At 44.1% G+C, this 14675-nt stretch overlaps 1 protein-coding gene across 1 annotated transcript in view; it reads left to right on the forward strand.

The window, feature by feature from the left end:
* LPCAT2 (lysophosphatidylcholine acyltransferase 2) overlaps positions 1-14675 on the forward strand; it is a 324634-nt gene that overhangs the window by 273087 nt on the left and 36872 nt on the right. Inside the window, exon 12 of the mRNA XM_078671525.1 lies at positions 13812-13910. Within this exon, the coding sequence (XP_078527651.1) occupies positions 13812-13910 (99 nt within the window). The remainder of the gene's footprint in view (positions 1-13811; positions 13911-14675) is intronic.

The raw sequence follows: 14675 nt of genomic DNA on the forward strand, positions 1-14675 counted from the left end.
GTTTCAAAGAAGATAAATAATAACCAGGTCCAAGTCATCCTTGGGGCCCCTGTTTGGGCAAGGAGAGTGTGCTTCTTGGAATTCCTGTATATGAGCATCTGTCCTGGATAAGGCTAGCACTTCACACATACATCCTGCCTTAGCAATAGGGCAGAGTCCTTCACCCTAATCTATGCAGTTTACCGCTCAATGCATGGAGAGTGCCTAGTGGCAATTGACTGTGTTTGATTTGCAGCCTGAGGTTGTAGATGCTCTCCTCAGTGCAAGGTGCTCCACCATGAAAACCACTTATGCCAAGCACTGACACAAATGTGTAACCTTTTGCAGTGTCCAAGGCACAGACCCCTTATAGGCAAATGTCAGATGTTCTTTTATTTGTTTTATCTTTAGTCTTAGGTAAAAAGTTATTTGTCGGACCTTTTCTACCTTTCTATATTTACCAGGCCAACCCTCCTTGTTCAAAACACCTGTTGGTATGAGATGTATTAAATGTTTGACACACTCTCTCTCTTAAACTGTTTGTGTTGCCACAGTTGGATCATAACTTGGGCTTGACATTCCTCGTGTGTGCTCTTTGAGATGATGCATAACTGCCTGCTACATCTCCATGCCTTGAAGACTATCTCCTTCATTGCCATTATGACCGCGTGTTGCATGAGTGAACTACAGACACTTTCATTACAAACGTCCTAAACTATCTTTTTGCCTGGCAAATTAGTGTTGAGGATTCGGACGGTAAACATTGCTACAACAAGTTTTACTCATCGCATGCCGTTACAACATGGTCATTACAACTACTGTGTTCTTACATCGCATGCAATTACAATGAAAGTTGTTAGGGTAGAGGGCAGAAGGTGTTGGATTTTAAATCCAACACCTTCCCTACTGTTGCACAGACTGCAGTTCGAATAGTAAATGGTACTATTCCAACATCCAGCTCCCCCCTACAGCAAATCGTTCTAATGACTTGCGTTGTAATGGTCTGCGATGTAACAACGCAGTCGTTGTAATGACTACATTGTAATGGCAAGCGTTCTAAACGCATGCGGTGTAACGTGGCCTATACATCCGGACAACCTTCTTACCAAAAGGCGTGACTCTTTCATGTTGGGCAGTCTGTGCTCCTACCAGCATTCTTTGCTCCCACATAACCCTAGAAAGAAGAGGTGATGTCTATTGTTTAGACTCTAAGCTTCTACCTAGATTGTGCCAAGGAGCAGTGGGTGCATGATCAACTTTTTGAAGGGTTCTCTGGAGCAAAGAAAGGGACGGTTGTGCAGAAGATGACCATGACAAGGTTCATAGCCCTCTGCATTAAGATCTGCTATGTACTGGCCACGAAGCAGCCCCCAGAAAGCCTGAGAGCACAATCCACTAATGCTAAGGCTTTTAATACTGTGTTGGCATGCAGAGTGATGGAACTTGGTATTTTCCAGGCTGCGACATGGGCTTTGGTGCATATGTTCACGAAGCACAACTCCTTGAGAGCCAGGTCTAACGGGAAGTACATTTAGCCTACTTGGAATACGTTGTGTTTGTGTTTGGTCTGAGTCCACTCCACAGACCCTCCACCTTGTTAGGCAGTGCTTTTGTAGCTATTCTATGGTGAGGAATCTGCAGGTAAAATTATCCATCAGAAGTCATCCTAAGAAAGTTGTTTAGCTTCGGTATTTCTGATTCATGTGGATACTATATCTAACAGCAGATTCCTCCAGAAGTTCCCACCGAACACCATGTAACCAACAATTGTTCATGCTCAGCGTCTGAGGATGCTGAGAAGGAAAAGTCCAGAAACATTGAAGTTAGCACACAAAGTTAAGTAACTTGTAGTTTCTACCCATGCATCCACTATTGCTCATTTATGTGCAACTACATTATTTCTGTCCCATCACTCTCTGACCTCCCTATATGTTTGCCCTTCTTTCCCTCCACACCCTTCTCTGAGTTCCTCAGCTCACCCCCTCTTTTCTCCCCTTGCTTTGTTTCTTTTCTCAATGTCTTCGAGAGTCCCCCCTTTCTTGTGCTCCCCCACATCTGCTTCTCTGTGTAATTGAGGTTACAAACCTCCTTCCCTGCAGACTTTCCCCCCCTCTCCCTACTTTTCTCCAATCCTGCACAGTTTGCTCTCAGCAATCCCTCGCTAAAAGCATCTCTCTCCCGAAGCTGCCTTTATCTGCATCTTTCTTCCAGCACCCCTTATTTCCTCAGTCCCACTTCTGCCCTATATATCTTAATTTCTATCTCTTTTACGATCTACTGATTCTGGTTCTGCACCAGCACAGCAGTGGTGCTTCGAAGCTAAACAATGTTCGTGAAGTTGTTGGTCTTGCGCCGTTTTCTGTAGGTTTCTGCTTTTTTGCTCAGTGATATCTTCACCATTCCTCTCAGTTCAGTTCTTGCAAACTCCCCTCAGCTCTTGGCTGACAATTTTGTGTTGATATCACAAGTGCACAAATTTGTTCTTAAAAGTCTTGTAAGAATGTACTGGATCTCTTAATCGACAAATGGTTCCTCATCCTGAATTTCTCTTTGGACTGTTTGATGGAATGAATAATTTTCTTGTCTCAACAAGAATCTAGTCACATTCTTAGAAAACAATAAGGGTCGGGCTTCACCTGTATGCATGTTAACATTTGAAAATCGAAAAATGAGGGAAATGTAACCTTCCCCTTAACTTGAACATGAGTAGAGTACGGTTTAAGTTGGAAAGGCTTAAAACAAAACTAATTTTAGCCTTGAAATCTGGATGTTCCCATCTAAATCAGTAGCGTTGGCATGAAAGCACTTGAGGGTTCAATGCACCTGCAAACTTCTCCTATTCTACTGTCATTGAGCCATTGCAAGCAGATTATTAAGGCAGAATGGCTTGCAAGTATGCCACCCGCAAAATCAGGAACACAAAATTCTTTATACCACAATGGCAAAACACAGAGCATTAAAATACACCATAAAGGAGGATGGAGCTTTGAGTTGTCCAAGGTTGTCGCTCCTTGATTTAGCCCTGTAGCGGTGCCAACCCTGCTCCTTCGCCTAGCCGCCCCTTGCGTTGTACATTAACGGGGCAGTAGGTTATAACAGCCGGCCATGGTTTGGGACCCTACTCCAGCCGATAATGGGCTGCCTCTGGGTTGCCAGTCCCCATGTAGCCTACTTGGCTTGGTGATACTCAGTCCATTGATTCAGCGGCTCTTAACAAACTGGGCTGACTGCCTGTCCACGCTCCGAGACGCTACCACTTCTGCTTTTGCCACCTTGTTGGTTCTTGAACCAGCAGCCACATCCATCCCTCGGGTGGCTTGCACTTCTAGCCAAGCCGCCTAATTGAATTAGGCTCTGGCCAAGACTGCACTAGACCTGCCTGGATTGACCCCTGGACTAGTGATCCTAGCACAGAAACCGGGGCCATCCACAAGGACCCAGTGGGGCTCCTAGGGACTGCATGCAAGAGAGTTCCCGGGCCTAATATATTTGGCATTAGCAGTTTGGATTGAGCCTGGGGCATGATGAAGGACGGTGCCCATTGTGGTGCTCCCCTGGAGTTGGGATGATCGACACGATTGGTGGGTGAGCCTGTATTACTGTTAGCTACCTCCTTTGATCTCTATCCTTGCCTCCTGCTGCTGAGACTGCTCTCCAGGGCCGGACTGGGAACTCAAAGCATCCCTGGGAATTTTGTCGGACCAGCCCCCTGGGCAAGTGTGAAGCACTGCTGCTTTTGTTACTGGGGCCAATATTGCAGCACTGCTGCAGAACCGGCACCCACCGCTTCAAAACAGTTCCCTACCCTTCAAGCCTGTTCGGTCCTGCTGCTCTCCCCTATTGGGACCTGAGATAATCTTCAGTTCTGCCCCTTGCAGGGCAGACTGCTCCTCTCTTCAGACATTGACCTATCTAATGGACTCTGGGATCTACTCATAAATTATTTGGCCTATGGAGAGACTTTTCTGCATGCTGGGACAGTCTACCTCACCAAATTGACCCCCCAGCTTTGTAGGTCCTGTTCTCAGAGGCAGTGAGCCATTCAAAGCTGGCCTCGAAGCACACTCCCTCAGATAAGAAGATGGAGCCACTCCATATAAATTCTAAGCTACAGAAACCACACTTGCCACCATGGATGTGAAAATGACTGACTTTACAACAAAAGAACTACTTTCATTAGGAAATGTCTTCCATACTATGCAACTGGATAAAGTGGTTTAACCCTGGACATAGTGGAATCTTAATAAGAACTAGTACTAGAGTGAGGGGCATGACATCGAATTCTTTAGCCATAAAGTGATGGATTTGGAGGACAGGGCAAGGAGGGACGATTTTCAGCCCCCCCCCCCCCTGCATGACCAATGGATCATATCTGCATCAATTTCGGAATTGAAGATAACTTCAAAGAGGTACTGCCACTCTGCTTCATAAAATTCTTTCCCAGCATCAATTGATCGTGCAAGCAAGCACCTGGTATCCATGAATAAGTTTGGGGATCACCCTACCAAGGTGCATCACCCGGATTTTAGCCATGATCTTCAGGTCTACATTGCCTATAGAGATCGAACGGTAGCTAGCACAACCTAAAGGATCAATGTTGCTTGCTTTGTAGGATACAGCTTCTAGCTATACATTTCCCAGAGATCTATTCTCAGCCGCCACTTGTCATGTTCCATATGGGTCTGAGTGAAAATGTCATATGTAAGGTCTGCATCCTATATGATTGACCTACGGTGGAGGTCTTGTGGAGGATTCTTGTCTGATTCCTTCCAGATTGGCCATGGTGCATGTCAGGGGTGCCCCATGTGCTTTCATATCTTCCTCTTGGCTTTGGAAACTTTAACGGGAGAAACAGCAAACGACCTGCACTTGCTGGACCATGATTAGGTCAGCAGATGCCCCTCTCCCTACCACACCCCGAGCTAACAGTGGTGACCGACTCCTCCCTTTTGAGTTGAGGTGGCCATCTGGCAGTGGTGGAGATCAAAGGCATCTGGTCTCCAGCGTAGTTCCAGCCCCACATCCACCTTCTGAATCTGTGGGCTATCACTCTTGATATTGAGGACCTCCCTACCGTCCATCAAAGGAAGGCTGGTGCAGGTGCTCACCGACGGCAACAACAATTTTGTGGTATTGCAACAAGCCGAGCAGAGTGGAGTCTTTGAGCTTGTGTTAGGCAGCACTACGCTTCTGGAAATGGATAGAACAATGATGGATTTTCCTGGTGTTATACCACCTGATGCAATCTCTAAATATGATGCAATCTCTAAATACCAGGGTGGACGAACTCAGTCACCGACTTCTAGTGGAACATGAGCAGCATTTGCACTTGGAGATGGTACGGGTTGTTTTTCAGCAATGAGGGGGAACCCTAGCTTGATCGTTTTGTCATCACCAAGAATGCTTAATGTTAGCACTTGTGTGCTGGAGTTTCCATGTCGTCTCTCTCTGTCTGAGATGCCTTCAATCTAGAGTGTAGTTCAGTACTCCTGCATGCTTTTCTTCTACTGTCTCCTGCCAGAGTGCTGAAGATGAACAAGAATGACCAGCCCAAGTCTTTCTAGTGGCACCAGTTTAGGCCAGAAGAGCGTGGTACCTAGACAGTAGCGGCTCATGGAGGGAGTACCGCAGGGGGGCAGGGTGGGGGGTAGTAAACTCCGGCTCACGGCCGACTGGAGTAATGTAAAGAAATAACAAATTTCATTGAGGTCGCTGAAATGCCAAATGCGTTTCAGCGTGCGCAATGAAATTTGTTTTATTTCTTTACATTATTCCGGCGGTGAGCCGGAGTTTACTACCCCCCACCCTGCCCCTCCCCCGCCCGCCTCACCGCCCCACGGCACTCCCTCCACGAGCCACTACTGCACCTAGAACTCCTGGGCATGAGCATCTGTCCTCCGATCAAGCTGCCACTTCGGAAAGATCTTCTGTTGTAGCAACAGAGCAGGGTGTTGTATCCGCACCTGCAAAATGTGCATCTCCACGCTTGGAGATGGATCAGTGACAGATTTTAGATCCCTTTTTTATCAAATGGCACTAGGAAAATGTTATTCTGTACTTTTAGGCATATATCAAATGCAAATAAATCATTTGATTGATCAATGACAGTTGACCTCTGGCACCCTGTGATCCTTGATGTCATCTTGGCTGTGAAGTGCCCCTCCACAAAATCAGTGTATGCCACTTGTTGGAATAAATTTGTGGGTCAGTGCAGCACCTAAGTTGACCCAATTGAAGCAAAGTTTAAGTTTTATTGTTTGTCTGATCCTTGCCCTGCAAAATCTTGTTTTGGGCACAATTAATAGCTATTCATCAGCTCTTTCGGCTTTCTTGCGGTTTCCAGACCAACCTTCTTTTCTGATGCCTCATTGGGACTTAAATTAAGTCTTCACTTTCTTGATATGCACCACTTTGGAGCCTCAGCACGGTTGTCCCGTGAAGCATTTGATCTTCAAAGCAGTCTCTCTCATCACCTTAACATTGGCAAGACGTGTATGAGCTTCAGGCTCTATCTATCAATCCACCTTATACCACCTCCTTCCCAGATTAGTTCTTTTTGATGACCCAGTCTTCATTTCTACAGAAAGTGGTTCATTTTTTTCATGTCAGCCAGGCTGTTACCCTTCCGGCATTCTTTACTCTGATCGGACCATGGAGCATTGAGTGGACGATCATCTCTTTTGGAGAAATTTCCAGTGCAAAGAAGGGGAAGGCAGTGCACAAAATGGACCATCTCCTAATGGATTGTTTCTTACATGAAATTCTGATGCACATTGGTAAAAAGCTGCCCCCTGAAGGAGTTGTGTCCTAATTCTATAAGGGCCAAAGCTTCTTCCACTACATTAACATGGAAAGTGCTTGCCTGGAGATCTGTTGGGTGGATACGTGGATGACGGTACACCGGCTCACAATGCACTACTGCCTCCACATTCATGTCTGTCTAGATAGGTATTTTGTCATTTCGGTCCAGCAGGAGGTTTTGATCTGAGCCATTTAACAGACCTGCCACCTTGGGAGGTACTGGTATGGTATCTATTCACAAGGTGCAGTTAGAAGTATCAATCAGAAGAACAAATTACTTACCTTTCTTAACTATCTTTCTGGAGAATAGTCTATCCAACCGATGATACCTCTTCCACCGTCCCACCTCCACTTTCTGTGAACTGGACAATTCTTTCATCAGTAACTTTTTCTTTATTACCTTGTACATTGATCCAGAAGTTTTGTAGATCGTTTGAAATTAAAATGTTACGGTGTTAACCACGTTAACTGTTTGATTGTAGTCAAGAACATATGTCACTGTCTGAAATGGGGGTTCTCTAATTGGCAATGATTTGCACCGTTGTCCAAGTATGAACCCTTCTTCCTAGTCAAGGTAAGGAGGATACACTTACAAAATAACCCCTGCTCACCCCCTTTGTAGCTTGGCATGACCCGACCGGTTTATCTCAGAGGCAGTGTGTAAAGCATTTGTGAACACACACAGTAATACAATGAGAACACTACAAATGGACACCACACCAGTTTAGAAAAATAAGTAATCTTTATCTAAATCAAACAAGACCAAATACAACAAAAATCCTACATACAATACTGCAAAAATAGTTACTTTGCAAGATAACCTTTAATTGCAGAAATAGCTGGAAAACACAGTTCTTCCGAGTCGGTAGCTCCGTCTGGGGCTACCACAATGCTGAAACAACAGAAGTTTAACAGTTCAAGCCTACTGCGTTGGTATGGGCCAGCTAAAGCGTTGACGGACTCGTGAACAGTCCCTTTCTCGTTGCGGCCGACATGTTGGGGCGAGTCGGTCAAGGGCAACCGTTGCTGTTGCGTTGTAAACAAATGTCCTCTTTGGTGCAGCTTCCTGGCAGGAGGTGGAGCCAGCATTGTGTAAGGCAGACCAGACCATTCAGGTATGAAAGAAATCTCCTTCCCCTACTCTAAATGCAGCCCAGGTCTAGTCAGACCAGTCCTGATTCACCCTGGAAAGGCAGGACATACCTTACCACCCAAGTGGCTGTCTGAACAGAATGCACATCTCCTGCCCCTGTTTCTCCAAAGCCCAACCGTAATTCCACAACTTAGCAGAGGCATCCTGGATGGTTAGGCAAGAAAATACCTACTTTCTAAAAGTGATATTTTCAAATACACAATATAAAAATAATCTTTACTAAAATATGCATTTTTATATCCTGAGTTCAGGCATACTAAACTTTATTTTGTTCCCATGGGTAGTTATGCTTAGAAGATGTTGTAAGCAAACTCCACATCCTATCCTATGGGACAGATAGCCTTACAATAGTGAAAAACGAAATTGGCAGTATTTCACTATCCGGACATGCCACACACATCAGGGCATGTCCTACCTTTCATTTACCCTGCACCCTTACCACAGGGGTACCTTGGGCCTTCCTTAGAGGTGACTCGTATGTAAGAAAAGGTTAGGGCCTGGCAAGTGGGCGCTCTTGCCAAGTCGACATGGCAGTATCAAACTGCACACAGACACTGCCTTGGCAGGTCTGAGTTACATTTACAGGCTGCTTTTGTGGGTGGCACAATCAGTGCTGCAGACTCACTAGCAGCATTTGATTTACAGGCCCTGGGCAAACACAGTGCACTGTACTAGGGACTGACTAGTAAATCATGGAATCACAAGTTCATCACAACAATTTATAGGGAGCACTTGCACTTTGGCATTGAACAGCAGTGGCAAAGTGCCAAAAGCATCTAGATCAGCAAAAACTAAGTTCAACGCACTGTAGAATAACCGGACGCAAAGGCAAGAATACGGGGGAAACCCACGCCAATGATGCCAGGTCTAACAGTCACTGTTGAACCTCTGGCTACTAGTGATCTGCCTGGTTGCAGTGGCTATTAGTTCATTCCACTCACTTAAGGCAGCTTGTGTCCTTCAATAAACAAGGAGAAACAGAAGGACGAATATTGGAATGTTGGAGCAGGTCTATACCAGCCATTATTGGCCTTTTGCCTAAATTTGCCTTAAATGGTACTTAAGACACTCTAATGAAGTGTTATTGGCTACATCTATGGGCAGTAACTCTTTTCCAAGCCACGAACAGTGTGCAGCTCCTGTTTCTCTTCAAGTGCTGCTTTATAAATGAAAGCTGCTCTTCCTTTCCTAATGCTGGATGTGGTCTCCACTTTTTACCTTGATGCAAGCAGGCGTAATCAACCACATAAGTGTGAAAAATGTTTCCATTTCAGTACTCCGTTGGTTGATTGAGTTTGCTCTGATCAAGAAAAGGGGTGTAGTCGGCATCCTTCAGCAAGAAAACGAGGAGGGCTTTTCTTTCCGTGGCATTACCTAAAGGGAGACAGAAGCTCTTTTCAGGCTCTCTCTCACCATGAGGTAAGCAGCTGTTGATTTGCTTAGTCTGAGCCCACCAAGACAGGTCTCAAGTGCAGCGGAGTGATGTTGAGAGCCATAGTATACTCCTCTTGTGAACCTGTAGTAGTATCTGTAGAGCAATTGACAGCCTTCTGATTTATCTGGCCTGACCCCAATGTTTTGCTCCTGGTGCTAATTGGATCTATAGGAGCCAAAAACAAATGTAACTACAATGTTTGCCAATATTATTTTGCTTTGTTCAAAATGATTTTGTTTCACTGGTTGAGCTCACTCAAACGTATGTAAATATTACCAAAATATAGTTTTTTGTTATTTATGGATTAAATATTGGTAGGGCCTGGTGTAGTGTCATGAGACTGTGTCTGCTGGGACCCTTTCGGTTCTGGCAGACTTATCCAAGTAAGTACGTAACTAGTTGGAACGTGTTAAAGTGTGGGTATTAACGGTTATGATGTATTCAGAGAGCAGAACGTGATTGAATGATGTGAAATAAAGACCTACAATCCAGAGTCTGTGTGTGGTATATTCCTTTGTATGCTCCCGGACTGCGGAGGACACTACAACTTGTGATGAGTTCAGGATCTATCCCCTAAGAAACTAGACTGCTCTCACTAAACGTTTGCAACACTACCGCAAACTCCTCGTGTGTACCACATGCAGCTATTTCGATGAGAATTAGTTTGAATTTGGCATTTGTGGAATCCAGCCCACATACAGCCCTCGAAGAAGTTGAAGATCCTACAGAGAAGCACATTCAAAAGCCTGCCAGAAACCTGCGCCACAGCCTAACACAGAGCCATCATTGGTACAAAGCAGATGCCAGAGGCAGTCGCAACAAGGTACAAAAGTACAAGCGTAGTTACCAGCATGAGCGAGGGAAGTGCCTCACACCCTCTAATCAGGCCTGAACGACCAAGCCTGGTTGAGCCACCAAAGCATGCAAAGTGGCAAGTGGCACCTAGTGCACCAAAACTTGTTTGGAATATTGCCATTTTTCAGTGACTGCCAAAAGAAGCATGAAGTACGGTGCAGGTGCATTTCTGAAACCACCACCACCTTTCAACACCACCAAGAAGCAAAATATTGGCATTGGATGGACTGCATGGATCAAGACCTTTGATGATATCATAGATGCCCTAGAAGAGGTAGATGATAAGAAAATCATTAGGCACTTAAAGAACCTTGCTGATGACAGAGTAAAAGAAGTGCAGAAGGAAATAGCTCAAGCTGACGCAATATCATACCTCTATACTCAATCTGAACTTATGAGTCACTTCCCGTCATTATTTTAAGGCCTGGGTCAAGAGAATGAAAGTGCAACTTAACATCAATGAGGACTTTCGCCTTGTTGCGGAGCAGCACCGCAGAGTCGCTTTCCACTTGCAAAAAGCTGTTGAGCAAGAACTAGATACGCTGTTGAAGGAAGACATCATTGAGTGCTCCACTGTTTCTAAGCCATGGATGTTGGCCATAGTGGACATTTCAAAAAAGGACAGTGATGGTGCTTTGGGCATCTGTATTGATATGTGCCAGGACAACAAAGCAATCAAGAGAGAAAAACATCATGGTCTACGCATAGCGGAATGATAATCAAACTGAACAGTGCCAACATTTTCTCCCATCTTTACTTGAACCAGGGATATCTTCATCAACTAGCGTTTGAAGAGAATTGCATGTACATTCGACTCATGTTGGTTAATTTAGATACAAAAAGTTTTGTTTTGGAGTGTCTTTAGCTGCAGAACTATTTCAGGATGTTATATGATGAATAATTCAACCTGTCACAGATGCTTTTAATTACATTGGTACGTGGAGTGATGCAAAAGGAGCACGACAAGGCTCTTACACAAGTGTGCCAATTACTTGGTAATGCAGGTGTTACTCTGAGCGCAGCAAAGTGTGAGTTTCACAAGACTAGACTCAAATTCTTTGGACACATTTTCTGATGGGAGAATGACTCCTGACCCTGACAAAGTAAAAGCACTGTCAGCTACTTGCTGCCCGCAAGGTGTTGCCATGCTGTGATCCTTTCTAGGTATGGGCAGCTATTGTTCAAGGTACATTTGTGATTTTGCTACTGTAAGTGCTCCTTAAGAGAGTTGTCAAAACAAAATGTCCCGTTTAAAGTGGTCTGTTGAACGTGATTAAAATTTCAAAGGAATAAAACACGCATTTGAGAATACAACTGAGATGGCCTTCTTTTGACCCCAAACTACACACTGATATCACAGCCTGGTGGGGCTGGAGGTCATCCAAATGCTCAGAGACACCTTTTGGCCTATGCTGGTCGGAGCCTATCTGAGACAGAATGTGCATATTCTCAGTCCGAAAAGAGTCTTGCTGTAGTGTGGGCCTGCAAACATTTCAATGTGTTTCTGTATGGAAAACATTCCAATATCATCACAGATCACCAAGCGCTACTCACTATCGTCAGAAATCCAAAAGCCAAGATGCCCCCTCACATTGAGAGGTGGGGTGTGAGGCTGCAGGAGTGTCATTACACAATTGTACACAAGCCGGGTAAAGACCAAATCCCTGCTGACATCCAAGCCAGCTGAGGAGTACATGAACTTCATTGTGAAGTCCAGTACGCCCGCTGCCATATCAATCGAACAGATTATTGCGGTTACAAATGCAGACAAGAACATGCATATCCTCAAAGACATCATTCCGGCTTAATTCTGGAAAAGGAACTTTCGACCTCTTGTTGACTTAGAATTAAAACAATTTACAGGATGAACTGCCTGTGAACAAAGAGGGTTTTTGTCTTGAGAGGCTCAAGAATTATCATACCTGAAAGCCTGAGGCAACAGGTCATTGAACTAGCCCATGAAGGACATTGTAGTATTGTAGCTACCAAAAGAGCTCTAGGAGACTAAGTCTGGTTCCCGCACCTAGATAATCGCTTTGAGGGGGACCTCAAAGAGTGAAATCTTTGCATATGCCTTTCCTCTAAAGTGACTCAACATCCACTAACCATGTCTGACCTTCCTACGAAGGCTTAACGTATTACGATTGATGTATTTGGGCCTCTAGGACATCATCTCATGGTAGTCATTGATGAATATTTACGTTTCCCTTTGGTAGAGGATTTGCCACCAACAACCAATGACCAGGTCATTAAGCGGCTGGACCCGCTTTGCAGCATGGAGTATTCACACCATTCTCAAATCTGACAACGGTCTGCCGTTCAACAGGAAAGAGTTCAGAGAGTTCCTAGTCAAAACGAATGTCAAACATCAACAGATTACACTTCTGTGACCCTAAGCAAAAGGTGTCTGGGAACGATTTATGGGTACCCTCAAAAGGTTTATTCAGAGAGCATCACTTGAGGCCTTGAATTAAAACATGCCCTGTGTCAAGACCACTGTGCTTATTGTTAAACTCCTCACTCCACAAGCGGTGAAAGCCCCTCCACCTTGCAGTTTTTACAGAGCCTCTGGAATCAAACTGCCACAATGGACAGTGGAGAGATCCTTGAGTGCCGACAAGGTTCATGTCACCGACACCTCTCGAAAGTGCAAGATAAAGACCCACGCTGATCAGTGTCGGACAGACCATGAGACAGTCTTCAATGAAGGTGACCTAGTCCTGGTTAGGCAGAAGCGAAAGTGGAAATCAGACACTCCATTTGTTGTCGATTCTCTGAGGATTGTGATGAGAAAAGGATGCCTGGTGACTGCACATCGTCCCAGACAGCCCACAACACAGGACTCATCACATTTTGAACACCTACCCCTGTGAGCGTCCACACTTACACCTACCGATGAAGCTGTCCCGCCTGACAGTCTAGATCAAGCATCAGAACCTGAACCTTCGGTACCTGAACAGTGCATTTCAACCCCTCCCCATTATTCGATCTGGTCGACCTATCATTCAATCTGGTCGGTGACTCATCAAAGAAATTTGATATCATTTTTGTTTGTACTTTTTATTTAACTAAAGGGGAGATGTAGTGTTGTGAGATTTCGTGCTAGGACCCCTGCAGTTTTGGACAGTCTCGGAAGTATGTAACTAGTTGGGAGGTGTTAAGGTGTGGTTATTAACAATTATAACGTAATCAGAGAACAGAACAGGATTGTGTTCTGAGGAATTAAGATGTATAATCCAGAACTCGGTGTGTGGTGTATTTCTTTGCATGCTCCCAGCCTGGCAGGCTAGCTAGGAAGCTACACTTGGGGGAATTTGTAGTTTTCGTTATGTATGAGTGGTCAATAACTGTGGAGATCATTGCATTTCATCTAAATGAACTTGTGTTCTAAAAAATAATGACAAAACATTTTTATTACTCTCTCCTTCAAGCCTTTTTTTTTTATAATAACTCATGTTTTATGTTTTTTTTACAGAAATATTATGTCTATTTACTAATCGTCTTTCATAGTATGCTAAATGTATGTGTTTCTGACTAATACATTTTCAGTGTTTTAAGTTTTGGAAAAAAATGTATTCTCTCCTGCAGGATAGAGATGGATCCATCGATTTTAGAGAATATGTGATAGGCGTGAATATCCTTTGTAATCCTGCCAACACCGAAGAGACAATTCAATTGGCATTTAAGGTAAGCTATATCCACTACTGTCTCAAATGCTGCCTGATCTTTTCTATAAAACTGATGGCAGTGCAGTGTAAATGACATTAACTGCACTCTGTTGAACTGAATACTGTTTGTAATCCAATTGATTCCAAAACAAAAATAAGGATTTTAAAATGGTAATTCGAAATAAGGTTATTGGGTTTGCAAGCAGATTTTGAAAAACAAATTTTTTATATCTTGATACTAAAGATTCAATAATTAGTCTCTATGGTGTATATATATTGTGTTCTAGCTGTGTTGGCTGGGCAGGTTTAATGTTTTTTTCTTACCTAATTTGTATGTTTATATGAAAAGCCTGCTGACATAGACAGAAGGGTAGCATGTATTGGTTGCACCAATATTGTCTGTTGATCCTCTTTTACTACCTATGAATTAGTCACATCACAGTATTTTCTGCCCTTTGAATTAAAAATGGTTAAATGAAAAAATTACATCAGTGTGGTATCAATTTCCTTGGTCAAATTAACTTCATTTACAAACAACATTTTTCCCTTAACACCTTAGAATCTGCACAAGGGGTGGCAGTTTAAACGTATTTCTGCAGTTGGAAGCAGTCAAGTAAAAGCATATATTATCAACGCTCCGTCCATCATTTCGTTTGGTTTTGCTTTGTTCGCCATGAGTTGGCAGGATATGCTCAGACGTGAGTCCCTTGCTCACTTTGCCACTGGATTCAAGCAAGCCGGGCTGAAGATGGCTGGAATGCCAGAAACCGGTCTTCGGAAGCTT

The sequence above is a fragment of the Lissotriton helveticus genome, chromosome 12 (genome assembly GCF_964261635.1).
Source record: "Lissotriton helveticus chromosome 12, aLisHel1.1, whole genome shotgun sequence".
NCBI classification, from domain to species: Eukaryota; Metazoa; Chordata; class Amphibia; order Caudata; family Salamandridae; genus Lissotriton; species Lissotriton helveticus.